The 18,678-nt window shown below is 40.0% G+C and overlaps 1 protein-coding gene across 1 annotated transcript in view; it reads left to right on the top strand.

Annotated features, from left to right (window-relative positions):
- LOC126278621 (cohesin subunit SA-2-like) overlaps window positions 1-18,678 on the top strand; it is a 379,668-nt gene that overhangs the window by 262,640 nt on the left and 98,350 nt on the right. Inside the window, exon 15 of the mRNA XM_049978860.1 lies at window positions 8,159-8,314. Coding sequence (XP_049834817.1) covers window positions 8,159-8,314 — 156 coding nt within the window. The remainder of the gene's footprint in view (window positions 1-8,158; window positions 8,315-18,678) is intronic.

An 18,678-nucleotide genomic window follows, 5' to 3' on the forward strand; every position in this document is an offset into this window, starting at 1 on the left:
TTTTGCTCTGACTCATGAGCTATGGGACGAACTTGGAAACAACACAATGCATTCCGAGACACTGTGTCAAGATTTCATGACATGATTCAAGTGAAATGTTACAGGCTTTTACAGGCTTCTGCAATCTCTCAGACAGTCAGTCTTCAACTTGCACACACAATTTCGTTGATGTTCCTTACATCGTCGGTAGACTTCGGAGGCCATCCTGAATAAGGGTCATCTATAACTTCTGTCCAGCCATTTTTAAACCATGTGAACCATTTGTAACACAAAGTTCAGCTTAAGCACTCATCGCCGTAGGCTTCCTGCATCATTTTTTGGTGTGTCTCTGTTAAGATTTTCTTGAGTTTCATGCAAAAATTTAGTGCAGACACGTTGTTCTTCTATCTCAGCCTTCTCTAAATTCACAAACTGTGTGACACAATGCTGTTCTCATTATAGCACCGAACCTGTAACTAACAGACATATAACAATGAAACTTCTGGCTGTTACACATTAAACACAAGCATGTGCAGGGATGCCAACTGCATTTTGTTCCAACACGCTATTGGTGCAAAATTAGTAATGTTCTGGAATTTTTTGAATGCGCATTATATTTCTCTGGAAGACTTTCTGAGACTGGCATAAGACCAAAACATGTTAAGCAGAATAAAATTAATAAATACGGTGCCCAAGACTAACATCTGTTTTCAAGTTACTAGCAATTGGAGAAGGAAGAATTCAGCTGGCAATGTATATTTGACATCGAATCTTTGCGCTGTGGTATCTTTCATTGCAGAGCTTGTAGATGGCATCGACCCAGATATTGCAGATAACTTTTGCAATATGCAGTGATTGTGAGAGAGGAGCATTCTTGCACCTGGAAATGACACTGTCAAAAACATAAACAATACAGTACTAGCCATATTACTCAGTGATTTTACTGCGTACATGTCTGTTGATACTGCGGTGAGTACTGAAGAGGTTATGCAATTCTCAACAAGTTTTTGAACGCATTTGATCCTACTGGTCTGTCACTGCAGTGCCTTTCACTCAGTGTACGCATGTCTCTAACATTACTTCAAAATCTTGATACACCACATCTTTGCAATGAAACACAGGTGTGTGTTAGGAAGACACTGGCCATGATTAAGGCTGCCACCTTAACAGGGAAATTGCTGTTCAAAACTGTGTACCTCCCACAAATGCCACTCATTCCAATAGCTCTACCATTAAGCTTCTGGAGACTGCAATTTGCAGTATAACTTGCATTTGAGAGTACAATAAATAAGGCTCATGGGCAGAGTATTCAAAACAGTGAAGTGGGTTTGTCATTGTCATGTTTCTCCCACAGACAGAAGTACATCGTGTACTCTAGGATGATCTCACACCGCAATTCATACATCTTAGTACCTGGAGGTGCAATGGAGAACATGTGTGCAAGCAAGTGTTGCTGTAAATAAATAATATTTTCAATGTGTGTACTGCACACTACTTCTCTTAGTTCACTTAGTATGTATGATATAATTGTTAATATTTCTTTAATTATTTCATAATGTCTCTGCTGTGTTCTGTATTCCACTGGACTGACATTGCCTTGATGTGGCGCTATGAATGCAGCCATGATGTTAATACCTATTAACGATTGGAATAAGTAATCATTGAAAATTGCCTACATAGATGGTGGGCAGAAGAGGTTACTATTTGGAAATGGATGGATAAATATGTGTGTGTATTACACATATCTCCTCCTAAACCACTGAATCGATTTCAACCATATTTGGTACTTCGGTATTTTATATGAGAAGCAGTACTTTGTGGGTTAGAACAGCCTAGCTCTTATTGGTGCAGACGTATGGGAGATATGTGTTGGAGAGAAGTCTTCTGAAGTAAGAGTGATTTCAGGTGTGCCGCAGGGAAGTTTCATAGGACCGTTACTATTCACAATATACATAAATGACCTGGTGGGTGACATCGGAAGTTCACTGAGGCTTTTTGCAAATGATGCTGTGGTGTATCGAGAGGTTGTAACAATGGAAAATTGACTGAAATGCAGGAGGATCTGCAGCGAATTGACGCATGGTGCAGGGAATGGCAATTGAATCTCAATGTAGACAAGTGTAATGTCCTGCGAATACATAGAAAGATAGGTCCCTTATCATTTAGCTACAAAATAGCAGGTCAGCAACTGGAAGTAGTTAATTCCATAAATTATCTGGGAGTACGCATTAGGAGAGATTTAAATGGAATGATGATATAAAGTTGATCGTCGGTAAAGCAGATGCCAGGCTGAGATTCATTGGGAGAATCCTAAGGAAATGCAATCCGAAAACAAAGGAAGTAGGTTACAGTACGCTTGTTCGCCCCCTGCTTGAATACTGCTCAGCAGTGTGGGATCCGTACCAGATAGGGTTGATAGAAGAGATAGAGAAGATCCAACAGAGAGCAGTGCGCTTTGTTACAGGATCATTTAGTAATCACGAAAGCATTGTGGAGATGATAGATAAACTCCAGTGGAAGACTCTGCAGGAGAGACGCTCAGTAGCTCGGTACGGGCTTTTGTTAAAGTTCCGAGAACATACTTTCACCGAAGAGTCAAGCAGTATATTGCTCCCTCCTATGTATATCTCGCGAAGAGACCATGAGGATAAAATCGGAGAGATTAAAGCCCACACAGAAGCATACCGACAATCCTTTCCACGAACAATACGAGACTGGAATAGAAGGGAGAACTGGTAGAGGTACTCAGGGTACCCTCCGCCACACACCGTCAGGTGGCTTGTGGAGTATGGATGTAGATGTAACTACTGCTGTCTAGGCTTTTTAACTACTGATATCTAGGCTGCCTTGCATGAGAGGCATTAATATAGTTTGAATGCTGTGTTCAAGGCCAATATGTTCCATTACTCTTTGTCAGAAGGCAACTAGAAATACCTCTCTGCAAGTTTAATTTTGGAGAATAGTTGATCTCCTGAAAGTTTAGAAAAGCGTTCATCTGTATGAAGAAGAGGAGATTAGTGTTTATTGTCCCGTCGTTGAGGTCATTAGAGACAGAGCACAAGGTCAGATTAGGGAAGGATTGAGAAGGAAAGTGACCATGCCCCTTCTACACCACCATCCTGACATTTGCCACAAGCTATTTAGGGAAATCACAGAAAACCTAGAACAGGATGGCTGGATGTGGGGGGTTTGAACCGTCGCTCTCCTGAATGCAAGTCCAGTGTGGTAACCACTGAACTAACCTGCTCAGTCATCATCTGAACAAGGCAAGGGATGAAAGTCAACTTCCACGTGAGCATTGATGGTTTTCTTAGTCATCACAGGATTGAAGTGTGCCACAAGTTTCCTGACCACTCCTAATGGTGTTGTCCGGCTGTAGGAAATGGGGAAAAGAACTGCTTGTTGTTTTAGTCGAGTTCATTCTTAATTGCATCCTTAATGGCCAGTGGAATCAGATGGATTTTGGAAAATACTGTACTTTCTGTCAGCTTTAAGACAATGTGGGCCCGAAAATCCAGTTTTCTCCAAATGAGGTTCAAGTGGTGGTATGAATAGTGTATGAAGTGTGCCACTGTCTGCACAAGGTACTGACAAGATGAAGCATCATACAGTGTGATGTAAAAAAAAATCCTGGTGCTATTGCTTTTGCAGCAAAGCTGTTGCTGCTGTTGTTCCATAAGGTGTTTGTTTAAGTTGTCGTGCCTTTGCTGGCAGAAGTCAACAAATCTGGCATCCATCGTAACACATGTTGAAGTAAAATTCTGATCTCGACATTGCCAATGTTGTAAACTTACTTTGGTCCACAGGTTTTATTAACAAACAACTACTGTAACAAGCAAATAAAAAATTAGATTTTAACTCAAGCAGAAACAGTTCCTGAAGGAATGTTCATCACAGTCACAGTAGAAGTTACTTGGAGATTGCTCTGAGTAGAAGTATTAGGTTCCAGAATGAACAGCCAGTTAACAGGTCTTTCAGAAGTAAAATTCCATCTTGAGGCAATGGAAACCACGAGTCCAAAATCCATTGCACTGAACACACAAGATTTCAGAGCCCACTTGTAGTTGAATAACAGCAAAATGAAGCATAAACAACCACCAGGTTCCTTTTATTTGGCATGCTATGGATGCTCATGTGATGGGTCTGCAATAGTGGTGCTGCTCCCAATGTAGTCATGCTTGCTGGAAGTGTGCTGCATTGTACATAGCAAAACATTTGCACAATTCATTTGCACATGGCTTACTGAAGGTGTCTTCTTTGTGCATTTTTGTTTTTAATTCATGAATCGATGTGTTTTCCCTCGGCATTTGTTGCCTTCCTCTTGATATTTTTCCAGGCAGCTTTGCCTTTGTTTCTGCCTTCAGTAATATGTTAATATTTGTAAGTTTTTTCAGCAGTATTTTTGCCAAAAAACTGCGTTATTGTGTCTATTTTTTATGGATTATACGTTTCTTTTTAAAGCTCCATTGTAATACAGCGTTTAGGGAAATGTTTCTTCAAATTCTAGTTTACATAGTGTCATGAATTTATTAAAAATTCTGTTCCCATTTGTTTCTGCATAGGGCCATTGTGGTGTAGCGGGTAGAACATTAGACTACAGCCCTGGAGGTCCCAGATAATGGCATTTTTATTTTCGTGTTCCAATCCCTCTAGGATGACCCCAGGCCCATTCAGCCAAATGAGTACCAGGTAACTTTCCCAGCGGTGAAAGGCAGTCAGAATAACAGGCCCATTGCCCTCCCACTGTTAATAGCATGTCAACAAATGGCTGTACTCCATCTACAGTGTGGTCAATAGCCCAAACATAGGCTGTATTGTAGACTTTAGTTTCAGATTTTTATGTTCAGTTATCTCAGCAGCTGATGATTCAAAATGTTCTTCATAATTTGATGCAATGTGTTCATTTCTTGCTATAAATTAGATATTTTTTGGCATAAGTACGTGGACCCCCACCTTTCATAGGGATTTTGACATGCTGAATAATCGGGTTTCCTGTCAGTTGTTTGAGTCATGTGAAAATGACCCAGGAGACTGGCAGAAGACCTGATTATTCAATGTGCCAGTAATTGAACTATCAGGGTGGCTTCACTCCTATTTCTAGTTAATGATATATACAGTGGAATAATGTAATTAAGTTCTACTTCTAGTTGTTGAACTTTGTTTTTCAGGGATTGAATGTGTTAGTGAAAGACAGTTAAACATTTAATTCCATTTATTTTCTCAGCTTCCCAATATTAAGAAGTCTTTCATGTGAGCTGGGGATATTGTTTTTTACCTGATGTTTCTTCTTCTTCTTCCATTGGCAATATTTTGATAATTTTTCTTAATGCTTTTGCAACTTCGCAAGGTGTGACCACCCTTTCTTCTTCGGTTGGTGTTGCTCTTGTGTCTTCTACTGCTGCTGCTGTGATCGGAGATGTGCATGATGTGGCAGTTTGCTCTATGTCTGCTGACATTACTTCCAAGTTTTCCAATGCTGCTGATGGTAATTTACGTTCTAGTACTGATTCTGTTTGGTCAGTTGGCAGGAATGGGTTCACCAAGACTGCAGTGGCCTTAATTGTGCATGATGCTGTGCAGATCACCTTTTCTTTTGGCAGTGTAATTGTCATGGCTTTCATTTCTAGAATAAATGTTATTCAGTCAAACTTTAATCCTCTGTCTGAATAGTGATTCTGGTGTCAGAAGGCACGGAAATGGAATGTGGGCCTGAGGGCATGGACCTGGATCCCCACTAGGGGTCTCTGTGCTCTGGTGCATGCCTGTACTGTGAGCCTCTCCATGCAAGTGCGCTACTATCCATACCATGTGAAGTCCACAGTCAATCGCATTTCCCGCAGTCAGGTATTTAGGTGGCTGCACGGTGATATCCCAGCAGTCTGGTACTCACCATAGTTTGTGTGTGCATCTTGGCTGTACTGTGTTCTAGTTCTGTGTGTTGAGATACCTACTGTCATCGTTTGGAGTGTTCATGTGTTGTTATGGTCTCGCCGTGCTTATCACCTCGATTCTGGCTTGCTTGCCTCGAGTTGTGTGCTAGTCATTTGTAGTGACTGTCGTGCCCTACTTGTTCGTCTGTCCTGTCTGTTCATAGTTAGCAATACCTCCAGCGGCTCCCCATCTGGTGACTTTACATCTCCATTCTCTTCCGTGCACTGCTTGCCCATCATTCCGGGCTATAACAGTGATCTACATCTTTTTTCAAATGCATGCTGTGAGGTGTAAGTGATATCTTTACACATCATCAGTGGTGAGAAACAAGATAATCAGAGGCGATGGATCTGATGCAGCCTATTGATCTCACCATAACTACTGCAACCTGCATCCATTTAAGCCTGCTAACTGTACTCAAGCTTTGGTTTTCCTCTGCAATTTTTACTCACCCACCCCATTACCAAAATGACAATTTCTTGGTTCTACTCCTTTCTTTTAGTGAGATTGTGCCAATAATTTGTGTTCTCCCCAATTCATTTCAGTAGCTCTTCATTAGTTATTCAATCTGCCCATCTAATCTTCAGAAGCACTACATTTCAAAAGCTTCTATTTTATTGTATATTGCTTTATGTCCTTACATTTTATAACACGGAAATTACACAGAGAAAAAAAAATGCAATACCAAAAAGGAGTTGTGTGACATATACAGAAGTTGGTATCTGAAAGATGATGTCTATTCAGATTTCACGCCAGTCACAGAAGAGTACTCCTAGCAGTGCCACTATGAGGATGCAAATCTGGTTTTCTTTAAACACACACTACAATTGTCATGAGCATTAGTTACCACTGAGATTGCACATGGTGAGTTGATGTTAATCAAGAATGCCTTTAAGGTGACAAAGACACCATTATCAATACCCTACTGAGTTTGAAGGAGGTCATGTTACTGGGGCTAAAAGAATCTGGATTTTGCTTCTGCATATTGCAGAAAGACTTGGCAGAAATGTAGCCACTATACATGACTGCCGGTAGCAGTGGTCACAAGAATGTGTGATTGAATGAAGACTGGGCTCCAGACAGTCATGTAGCACTACTGAGAGGAAAGACAAATGTGTTTGGCATGTGGCCTTTGCACATTGTACTACATCTGCAGCAGCAATTTGAGCAGCAGTTGGCACCACATTGACACTATGAACTGTTACAAATTGGTTCTGAGCCAGACACCCTGTAGCATGCATTCCGCTTACCCCTAACCATCACCATCTGTGACTTCAGTGGTCTCATGAGAGAGCTCATTGGAGGGCAGGATGAAGGCCTGTTTGTTTTGTGATGAAAACCGGTTCTGCCTCGGTGCCAGTGCTGACAGTGTGCTGGTTAGGATGAGAGCCTCCAATCAACTTGTCTGCATGCTAGACACACTGGACCTACACCTGGAACTATGGTATGGAGTGCAATTCCATATGACAGCTGAAGCACTCTTGTAGTTATCCCATGCACCCTGATTGTAAGTTTTGTCAGTCTGGTGATTTGACCTGTTGTGCTGTGACTCATGAACAGCATTGCAGGTGGTGTTTTCCAACAGGGTAACGCTCACCCCCATACTGCTGTTGTAACCCAACATGCTCTACAGAGTGATGACATGTTGCCTTGGCCTGCTCAATCACCTGATCTGTCACCAGTTGAGCGCATATGGGACATCATTGGATAACAACCCTAATGTCATCTGCAACCAGCAATAACCATCATTGTATTCACCTAGCAATAGCAACAGACATGGAAGTCCATCCCACATACTGACATCTGGTACCTGTACAACACATTGCTTGCATGTTTGCATACAACATTCTAGTGGCTGCTCTGATTATTAATGTACCAGAATTTGACATTTGCAATTGTTTATCTTTCACTTACATTGACCTTTAACCTTATAATGTTAATCACTTAAATATGTTATGTAGACAAGTGAATTCCTGAAATTTCATTACTCTGCATTAATTAATTTTTGGTGTTGTGATTTTTTACCATCATTGTATTCCATTTCAACACTTACATGTTTTTAGTTTCTGTGTTTATTACTTCTGTGGATGCCAGATGCAATTTAATTTCATTTTTATTTGCCTGTTTAAATGCTAATGAAAGAATCTCAACTCTTATTACACATTTCTCTTTATACCTACACAAGAATGCATATTTTGTAGCTGTGTCGTGATTCATTGCAGTTGAATTAACTTATTTTTTAAAAAAGTTCCAGGACTGTGAGGATATTGTTATCTATATGATGGACAGGCTACTGGAAATCGAAAGTGCAGGGTTTGGTCTGTCCATTATAAAAAGTCTAAAAGTGCTGTATTCATATATTAGAAAGGAAGAAAATTGGCATGAAGGTTTAGGGGAATTAAAGGTAAATTTCTTATAACTTACCATCCAGTGGCTGAATATTAAAAGTTAATAAAACTGAATAAAATAATGAAGAGAATTGAAAGCATTTTGTAAATTCATTTGTGATGGCTAATATTGTTACCTATTTATTATATAGTGTATGTTTAGTATGTTATTGTGTATTGTATTTAATTGAAATTTTGGGGACTGTGTAGATCAATGTTGTTGTTGATAATTCTTCCAGGTTATAAGACCATTGTCCATGGAATTCTTCTATTCCTAACGTTTTGTCCAATACTACGTTGGACATCTTCAGAGGCTGGTCCTGCTGAGTCCTGCCGACTTAGCAGGACCAGCCACATCTCTGAAGATGTCCAACGTTGTATTGGACGAAACGTTAGGAATAGAATAATTCCATGGACCATGGCCATATAACCCGGAAGAATTATCAACAACAGTACGATCCGGTCATGAAAGCCTTCATTGTATGATCAGTGTTGTGACTATAATGTCATGAAATCTACATCTGTGTAATGGTTTTGAGGTTCTCAGGGATAACAGTAGTGATATTTTTTTGCCACAATGCACTATTGAAAATGCACTAAAACAGTGAATAGTGTGTGTGTGTGTGTGTGTGTGTGTGTGTGTGTGTGTGTCAGATATTCCTCTGTGAAACAGTGCTAAGTTTTGTTGCACTACCACTGTCAGTAATGCTACTTGGAGTAATGCTTCCAAGCAGCTTACTACAAAAGGCGCGCTGTTACTCCTGTTTCCCATAACATTTACACATGGTCTCCATGCTCCCAGATATCATAATTATGGAGGAAACCTATTATTATTGTTTCTGACTGCTAGGGACATGGAATATCTTTAAACATAAATTAAATATCTGTAACATATGCAGTGAGATTCACCAAGCTTGTTATATTGTTATTGGATGTTGGTAAACTCATATACCATAGTTGTCATAAAAAAGAAAGTTATCTTCTAACTATTTAATTGTGCTGTTGGGTTGGGTAGCTTGACTGATGATTACAAGAACGAAATGTCTCTAGTCTGTAGGGAATTAAAGAAATGTTTGAGACAACAGACTCACTCAATTGTACTATTCAACATCTCATCTCACTTTGCTGTGGCATGCCATGGTGTTTAGGGGCAGGGGGAGGGGGGGGGGACAAGTATTAAAACAAAATATAAATGATATTGTAAACAGATTTCGTAAGGCAGAAGATTGACGTCAAAAATCAAAGTGGACAGTGGAAGCAAATAGTGCTTAGTTACATGTCTGATATGTTCATTTTATAAAAAACAATGTGTTGAAGTTGCATCTGATCTCAAATCTTGTGTAGTCCAAATCTGAAGATCATCTTTGTTATGAGCCATGCTTGGACAAGACCATTCAGCCAAGAATTTCAACCCAGGTCAAATCCAACTGATGTAAAAGAAGCTGCTTAGCAACTTCAAATTCTCAATTTTGTTTAAATTTATGTATCCTCTGTAACTAGTGCACAGTTCAACAAATATCTCTTAATATATAGTGTGTGTGAAATGAACCCACTGAATAGGAAATCTTTAGAAAAGAAATGCAATGCGATACTCAGTATATGGTCAGCAGCCCTGCACAAGGCGAGACATGAGTTTTTGCACTCTCTTTGAGATAAGTCATTTAGATTGTAATAACAGTTAGTTTAGTACAAATTACTTGTTAAATAAACATATTATGGTGTTTTTAAATTTACTATTAGAGGTATTACTTTTCTTTATATATTACTCCAGAAAATGCGATAAGATTGTAACATCAGGTTGTAGTCATATTTTTGTTTGCATTGGGTGCAGCTAATTTAGAGAATCCCATTTAATTCTTCTGTTTTTCTTTCCACAAATTTAGAGTGGTCCATTAATTATTCAGTTCATATTTCTGAAAAGTAGTGTAAATATTAAGTTGTTTGATTTAGAAACTTTTGCATTATGAGACTGGCTTGTTAAAGTTCCTGAATCTCTGAATACCTTCTCCCAATTAAATTTCACGTGGTCCTATTTCAAATCTTGTGCCACTTCCCTTGATTTTGATCTCATCTTCACCAAAGGTCAGCTACACACTTCTGTCCACATTAAACCTACTAACAGACAACAGTACTTACATTTTGACCATTGTCATCCTTCCCATGTCAAATGCTCCCTCCCATACAGCCTTTGTATTCGAGGCAAGCACATTTTTTTGGGTGCAAACTCTTTACAGCAATACACCACCTCAACCCTCAATGCACGTAATGACCGCACAAGCCTAGTTCAAAAGTAGGTCTCCTGGGCCACCACATCCAGTCCTGCTATTCCCTCCTCAAAATGACTCTGGAGCTCACCACTGGTAACTCAGTATTATACTGGTCTGGAGTGTATTAATCAGGTACTTCAACAGGGCAATGACTTCCTAAAATCATGCCCTGAAATAAGACCCATCTGCCCAAAATCTTGCCCACCACACCTGGAATAGCTTTTCATCACCCTCCCAATCTCCGCAATAATCCTGTCAGACCCTATGTTCCTTCTGCACCCATCTCCCTACCCTATGGCTCCTAGCCCTGTGACCGTCCCCACTGCAAGAATTGCCCTACCCACCCTCGTACCACCACTTATAGCAGTCCTTTAACTGGTAAAACATAAATTATCAAGGGGAGAGGCACCTGAGAAACAACACGTCATATACCAGCTGTTATGTAAACACAGGGTGCATACGACCTGGGACAACCGGGAGATCCGGGAAAAGCCTGGGAATTTTGTCATCAGGGAGAAAACCGGGAAAAACCCAGGGATTTTTTAGAATTCCAGGAATTTTACATTGTTATAGTTTTCAGTTAAATTTTCGTATTTTTGACTCGTAAGAACCGATACTCTAACAAAGGATATTACTATATCTCGCTACAACAAAATAATACTGCAGCAATAAAAGATAAACGAGAGAAAAAAACGAAAATAAAACTTAAATTGACGAACTTTGATGAGGTAATAGATTCTTTTGCAGAAAGGAAAGCACTCCGTGTGAAGCTGTAGCAAGAGTAGAGAGAAAAAAATGCTAGGATCTAAGGATTGAAGAAATTTGTACTGTCTTGCTTGTCTCATCTCTTTACTGGTTTTATATATCCTACATTTAATTTTATGTGGCACAGAACAGCAAGTTATAGGCGATAAAGAGTGCAGATTTTCTGAAGAATTCTTGTTCCCCTGATTACAAGTAATCAAGCAATCCCATCCAGTATTAATTGCGTGCCTCCCCCCCCCCCCCTTTTTTTTTGGGGGGGGGGGGGGGTTGGGGTGTGGGCAGGATGTCAAACCAGCCAACCGGAAGCAGGAGACGCACCACAGGACATTTTAATATCTACTATCATGTATGTAGTTTGATGGCGTCCATTGCAAACTATACACGTTTCAATTCCACAGAGCGAAATACAGTTACAAGCGATAGGAAATTACTGTGTGAAGAGGCGTGACACTGCACGTTGGCACATTTAAGATCAAATAACATAACTTACATTTCCTCAAACACATACGTTTTATGTATCAGATTCTTCAAAAAGATGTGTACTATAAAATGAACATATTTTTATTTTTGAAAATTCGATTTTTTTTGAAAAATTATGATCTCCTACCTCAATCGTGCGGGGGAGGGGGGGAGGGGGCACTATCAAGTATTGGCCTGGTTCGGAACTTTCATAGATTCGGGGCTGGTGCACAGAGCAGTCTGAATTACAGTGGGGAAGTGAGAAGTGGATAGTCTCTATGTGACCTGTGTTTACATTATTTAGTGATCATGCTGCTTCCTCTTCGTTTAATGCTCTCACTACAAATGAAAACAAATTGGATTTTTGTGGCCAGAAGCTATCAAGTGAATTAAAATACATTCACATAATTTCGGAAGCCAAAAATTTGTTATTAGTTTCAGATTTTATTTTATTTCCACCTTTTTGACAGTCAAACAATAAACCCCTTGCAGAACCAGAACAATGAAGTTGTTTTTGTTGGTCTGCTAAAGAAATTTGGATTTTATTAATCTTTTCCGCTGAGGCAGTCAATGTATTTGAAACGAAGTGTTCAAATTCCACACTATTGGCTAGTTTCAACTGTTCGCTGCATTTCAAGTTCACGTTTTCATCTTCTAGCATGGATGGCATTAAGCCATAATAAAGAACCAAACACGAGATAATACAGTAGTGGTACTCCAAGAAAATTTACATCCTGAAAACCACACTGAAAAGATTATAATGTCAGGTCAAGGACTACTTCATTGGTAATCTGGACATATGAAGTGCACTTTAAGTATGCACTTTAAATGTGCACATTCCGATGCTCTTGAGATATCCTCTGATTTCTTGTTTCTTCTATGATGTAGTGTAAGTTCTTTTAATGTTTTACAATTACGAACATCTTACATCATCGTAGCTGGGCAAGCGCAGTGGCGCCTGTCATCTGGTGCTCTCTGGAAACTGCTGAAACGAACCTATTTGTAGCAGGTCGCAGGAAAATATTGCGAATGGTGATTTGAAAAGCGTTACTTTCAAAGTAAATTTCCTTTTACACAAGTTGAATTATGTGCGAGAATGTACGATGAATTTTGTGAATCAAAGAGCATTTGATTCTCATTTAAAAATCAACCCTTTGATGATGAGTCATTTAGAAGAATTTCGAGCCCAGCAGATCAGACATTTATGTCGTTATTAAAAATTTTACTGGCACATTTGTGTGATTTATCTTAAAGTGTAACACGCGCAAAAAGATCAATGTTATATGTGGAAGCTTAGCTTCTGTTGAAGTTTATTAACCTTAGAGGCCAATATTACATGTGAAAGCTTTGCTTTTCTTGTAGTAACTCTTATGTATACCAATTTAAAACATTAACTAATTAATGGAAAATCTCATATAAAGATGTGAAACAATTACTAACAAAGAGATAGAGGGGCTGGCCAGTACTTACCTCAGCTCAGTACAGCCGATAGAAACAGAAAAAACAACCGAAAATTTAAGTTCCTAGGTTTCAGAATAAATGTTCCTTCATCAGGGAGGAGAGAGGGGAAAAAAGTGAAGAAGGGAAAGTGGGTTTAGTTACTCACAACCCAGGTTATGAAGCAACAGGGAAAGGAAAACAGGGAGGGTAGCAAGGATGGAGGCATGGTTGTCAGAGGAAAGCCAAAGATATTCTACTGTAGGTACTGTGCCAGCATCAAACCAAAGAGGATGCATACAGAAGTAAAGAGGTGTATAGTATAAAGATGTAGGATGAAAAGATGCATGAATGGCTAAAGAAGAAAGGGAAAGAGGAGAAGACTGAAAAGTAAATGGGAGTGAGGTTGTTTAACGTAGGTTCAGTCCAGGGGTATTGCGGGATGAAAGGATGTGCTGGAGTGCAAGTTCCCATCTCCGCAGTTCAGAGGGACTGGTGTTGGGTGGGAGAAGCCAAATGGCACATACGGTGTAGCAGGTTCCTAGGTCCCTAGAATTATGCTGGAGGGCATGCTCCGCTACTGGGTATTGGACATGTCCTAGGCGGACAGTTCGTCTGTGTCCGTTCATGCGCTCAGCCAGTTTAGTTGTTGTCATACCAATGTAAAAGGCTGTGCAGTGCAGGCATGTCAGCTGATAAATCACATGTGTAGTTTCACACGTGGCCCTGCCTTGAATTGTGTATGTTTTACCAGTAGCGGGGCTGGAGTAGGTGGTTGTTGTGGGATGCATGGGGCAGGTTTTGCAGCGGGGTCGGTTACAGGGGTAGGAACCACTGGGTAGAGAAGGTAGTCTGGGAATATTGTAGGGTTTAACAAGGATGTTATGGAGGTTAGGGGGACGACGAAAGGCAACTCTGGGTGGTGTGGGGAGAATTTTGTCAAGGGGTGATCTCATTTCAGGGGTTGACTTGAGAAAGTCATATCCCTGGTGGAGTAATTTATTGATGTATTCGAGGCCAGGATAATATTGGGTGACAAGGGGGATGCTTCTGTGTGGTCTGAGGGTAGGAATATTGTTGTTGGACGGGGAGGAATGTATTGCTCGGGAGATATGTTTGTGGACAAGGTCTGCAGGATAGTTGCGGGAGAGGAAAGCACTGGTCAGGTTATTGGTGTAATTGTTGAGGGATTCGTCACTGGAGCAGATACGTTTGCCACGAATACCTAGGCTGTAGGAAAGGGAGCGTTTGATGTGGAATGGATGGCAGCTATCAAAGTGAAGGTACTGTTGTTTGTTGGTGGGTTTGATATGGGCAGAGGTGTGGATGTGAGCTTCAACAAGATGAAGGTCGACATCCAGGAAGGTGGCTTGGGTTTTTGAGAAGGACCAGGTGAAATTCAGATTTGAAAAGGAGTTGAGGTTATGGAGGAAATTAAGGAGTGTTTCTTCACCATGAGTCCAGACCACAAAGATGTCATCTATAAACCTATACCAGGCCAGGAGAAGCAGCTGTTGGGTCTTCAGGAAAGCCTCCTCCATGCGGCCCATGAAGAGGTTGGCATAGGATGGAGCCATCCTGGTTCCCATGGCAGTTCCCCTGATATGTTTGTAGGTCTGGCCTTCAAAAGTGAAGTAATTATGGGTGAGGATGAAGTTGGTAAGTGTGATAAGGAACGAGGTTTTTGGAAGATCTTCGGGTGGCCGTTGGGAGAGGTAGTGCTCAAGGGCAGAGAGACCATGGGTGTGTGGGATGTTTGTGTAAAGGGATGTAGCATCCATGGTGACAAGAAAGGTTTCAGGTGGGAGAGGAGTGGGAATGGATTTTCTTCACTCCGTTTTAGTTTTCTACATCTTTCATTGGTTTACCCATCTATTTTTCACCGACCCCCTCCCACCTCTGTTACATAGAATGCACTTAGCTTTCCAGTCTTATTAACTCATGCATAATGTTTAACCAGTAATCCCTGGCTTGCATATTACCCTGTCTTCCACCTTTAAGCTCTCAGATTTTCAAATCTCGTCCAATGCAGTCCCCAACATCAGTTTTCCCTTCTTATCCCATGCAGTGAGTCTCCCCAGACCTTCAGTTCTGGGTGACTTTCCCGAAATCTACTCCTTTCCCTAGACTTTCCAAGTCCTTTTCCTTCACCCGTCTTCCTTCTCCTTCAGCCTTTCTGCTTGAAGAAGGATCAACTGGCTCCAAAAGCTTGCCTCTTTTGTGTGTGTGTGTTCTGCCATTTGCTGTCACCAATTAGTGAGTAGATTTTTTTATCTATCCAGTTAAATTGTTTTGCCTAATTTTTGTGGTTCGTAAATAACAAAAATGTGTGAAGTGTGTTTAGTAGTTTAATTGCATTTTTAAACATGTAATTTGCATTGCATAGCAATCCATGACAAGTGTCAATGTTGCCGTAGGATAGTCAAAGAGGGAGTGGTATGTGCTGGTTGTGGGTTGGAATTTCATGTGGGAGAATGTAGTGAGGCACTGAATGGGGAACTCAGTGAGGTTCTTCCATGGAACCATAGACTATGCAAGAAAAACAAAACAATCGCTTCCCAGGATGCAAAGCTTTATGCGCTTCAGGTTGAATTAGAACTTGTGAAATTTGAACTAGACAGAAGGAGCAGAAATATTGTGGGAACTGGGTAAAGGTAATAAGAAATGGGAGAAAGGGGACCAGCTGCTCAACTTCTTCAGCTATATTGGAGCTTACAGTATCAAACCAATAAACTTGACTTTTTATCTAAAGTAAGAGGGGAAGAGCCTCATCCAGTTGTAGGTCACAGTAGGGTGCAAAAAGCGTAAATTGGTACCAAAAGAGAGTAGGAGGAAAAGAGTCTTGCCACTAGGGTAGTAGTCATGGTAGGGGTGTATGCCAGATGATACAGGACAAATAAGGAACAGGATGAAAGGCCACAAGTACTACAAAGCCAAGTGTATGTCTTAGCCAGATGACAGAGGTCATAGGGAATTTGTGCTAATATTTTGGCAATGAGAATCAGGTTTTTGTAGTAGGGGGAGTGGGAATAGCCTGGCTACAGACAGAGGTCACCTTGATGAAACAGGAGTAGCAACTACACAAACAAATGTGATTTTTGTGGAGATCCTATAGCATCATGACCAGCCCTGGTTAACATTGCTGTGAGACATGTGAATACCAAGTTGAGCAGGCTACTGCTGACTGAAATGAAATCCCATGTAAGTACATTGCCTGTTTCTACAGTTGGGAGATGGGGATATACTAGACATGGCCTAAACCTGATAAGGGGAGGGAAAAATAGGTTGGCTGAGCTTCTTGCAGCAAAATGTATGAGGGGGCCACCAACGCACAAAGAAGAGCCCTTTGATCACTGGAGTCACAGAGGTACCTTCTTTAAGTTAGAATCAGAATCAGACATCCTGTATTGAAAGAAGTCAGTATTGCAGAAGAGTAAGGTTAGTTCATTTCAGCAAATATTAGACAATAGGGTAAAAAGGTAGAAGAACGTATTGTCTGTGTGGAAAATTTAGAGGGCTCTAAAAATAGACTTATAACAACACATAATCAAGGGGCCACATAAGCTACATATAAAAGATTACACTTTAGCAAATTACTCTTGCAAGACCAACATGGGAAAAGGAAAAGCTGTTACATATATTGAGATAGAACACAAGTTCAAAAACATTGAGGCAAATGAATTTTGTGGTGATGAGCACTTAGAAATATGTAATTGTGAATTAGTACTGAAAAATAGTTCACTTTTAATTTTAACTGTATGTAGATCCTTACTGGGAAGTTCTGAAATGTTTATGAGGAACCTCAATTCCTTACTATGCTGTCAGGCAGCAGCAAGCAGTTAATAGTCTGTGGTAACTTAAATATAGATTTTCCGAAGTATTGTGATAGGAAAAATGATCTGAAAATCTTATTTGGATCCTACACTTTGATCTTAGTAATTGACGTTCAACACAGATGGATAAAGACAATAAAACCATATCTGATCAAGATGCACAGTTATTTAGGATAGGTAAGATAGTGCCTTAAAGTACGGATACTCTTCAGTGGACCTCGGTTAGAATAATTAATGACTCCAGGACAAGTGTTTTTTAAGATTAGTTTACAGGAGATGATCTGGAATGAACTTCATAATGAAACAAATGCTAACATAAAGTTTAACATATTTCATGATAAATCCATGCCATTATTTGAAAATAGTTATCTGGAAAAGCTAATCCGAAAGGACATTAAACAGCCAAGTATAAAACCTCAGCGTCCTCCAGAGAGAAATTTCCTCTATGGAATACTCTGTACGACCTGACTATAGTGGTATGATGTGGCCACACATCGCCAAATGCAAGAGTCATTTCTTCAAAGCATTGGTCTGTGTTTAAACCACGCGCAAAGTTGTACCACAAAACTGCCTGAGTGCGTTGCAACAGCAAGAACTTCAAAGTAACCCTGCTAGTAAACAACTGCACCCACAGACTTGGCACAGCGACTACAATGCAAGTATGAAGTATCCTCAGAACTCAGCAATAATCAGCCTTCTGTGACTTATTGTTCTATTGCAGAAGTTTCCCAATACCCTTTGTATATGTATATGATCTTCTATCTAATATAAAACAAGCAGATTAGTTCATTTTGCAGATGACAATCGAATTGTAATCATTCGCACATGTATAGAAAAAGAAGAAATGGTAAACAGTGTTCTTAATAGTATTGTGAGAAGGTGGGCGTAACCTGTGGTGTGTGCTATATTTACTAGTGATGCGATAGAAGTGTGATGACAGAAGCAGAAGTGGAAACAGATGTCAAAAGCCAGTTTTAGTGGAAGTGTATATATATTAAGAAAAAGTAACAATTCTTTTTATCAAACACTAGTTTTTTTAGTATACTAACACTCGAAATTTATCAGTGGCAGATTATATTTAACAAAAAGTAATTTCTCCATTTGTTTCGCCCCGCAATCTATTTCGATGTTCTTCATATACGAGATCAGCTCTACTGAATAATTCTTCACTGGTTATGCTGCTGGGAGGAGCTGACAAGTACTGAGGAGCTAGTGGCAATATGTAATGGTACTTGTGTCCCTTTGATTTTGATTTCCACCACATTAACAGATCATCTTTAAGAGGAAATCTTTTTACCTTTTTGTACTCCAGTAGGTTTGATTGTAGCATCAAAAGTAGATTATCATTTCCGTTAGTCACGGTCGGGCTTTGGTGATCTTTGCTCATATTGAATGTGAATTCTAATGTTTGTGGCGATGTTTCTAATTGAGATTCTTTGATTAAGGGGAGACAGTGGTGGCAGAAATCATGAAAAAATCACTTTTTTTTAATTGGCTTATTTTAAGGTAAATATACACGGATGAGTCAAATAAAAACCTTAAATTTGTAATAACAAATCGAAATTTCGTGCTGTTATCCTGTAAGTTGGTAAGTGTGCTACAAACAGCGTGCAGAATGGC

The sequence above is a fragment of the Schistocerca gregaria genome, chromosome 6, assembly GCF_023897955.1.
Source record: "Schistocerca gregaria isolate iqSchGreg1 chromosome 6, iqSchGreg1.2, whole genome shotgun sequence".
Classification (NCBI taxonomy): Eukaryota; Metazoa; Arthropoda; class Insecta; order Orthoptera; family Acrididae; genus Schistocerca; species Schistocerca gregaria.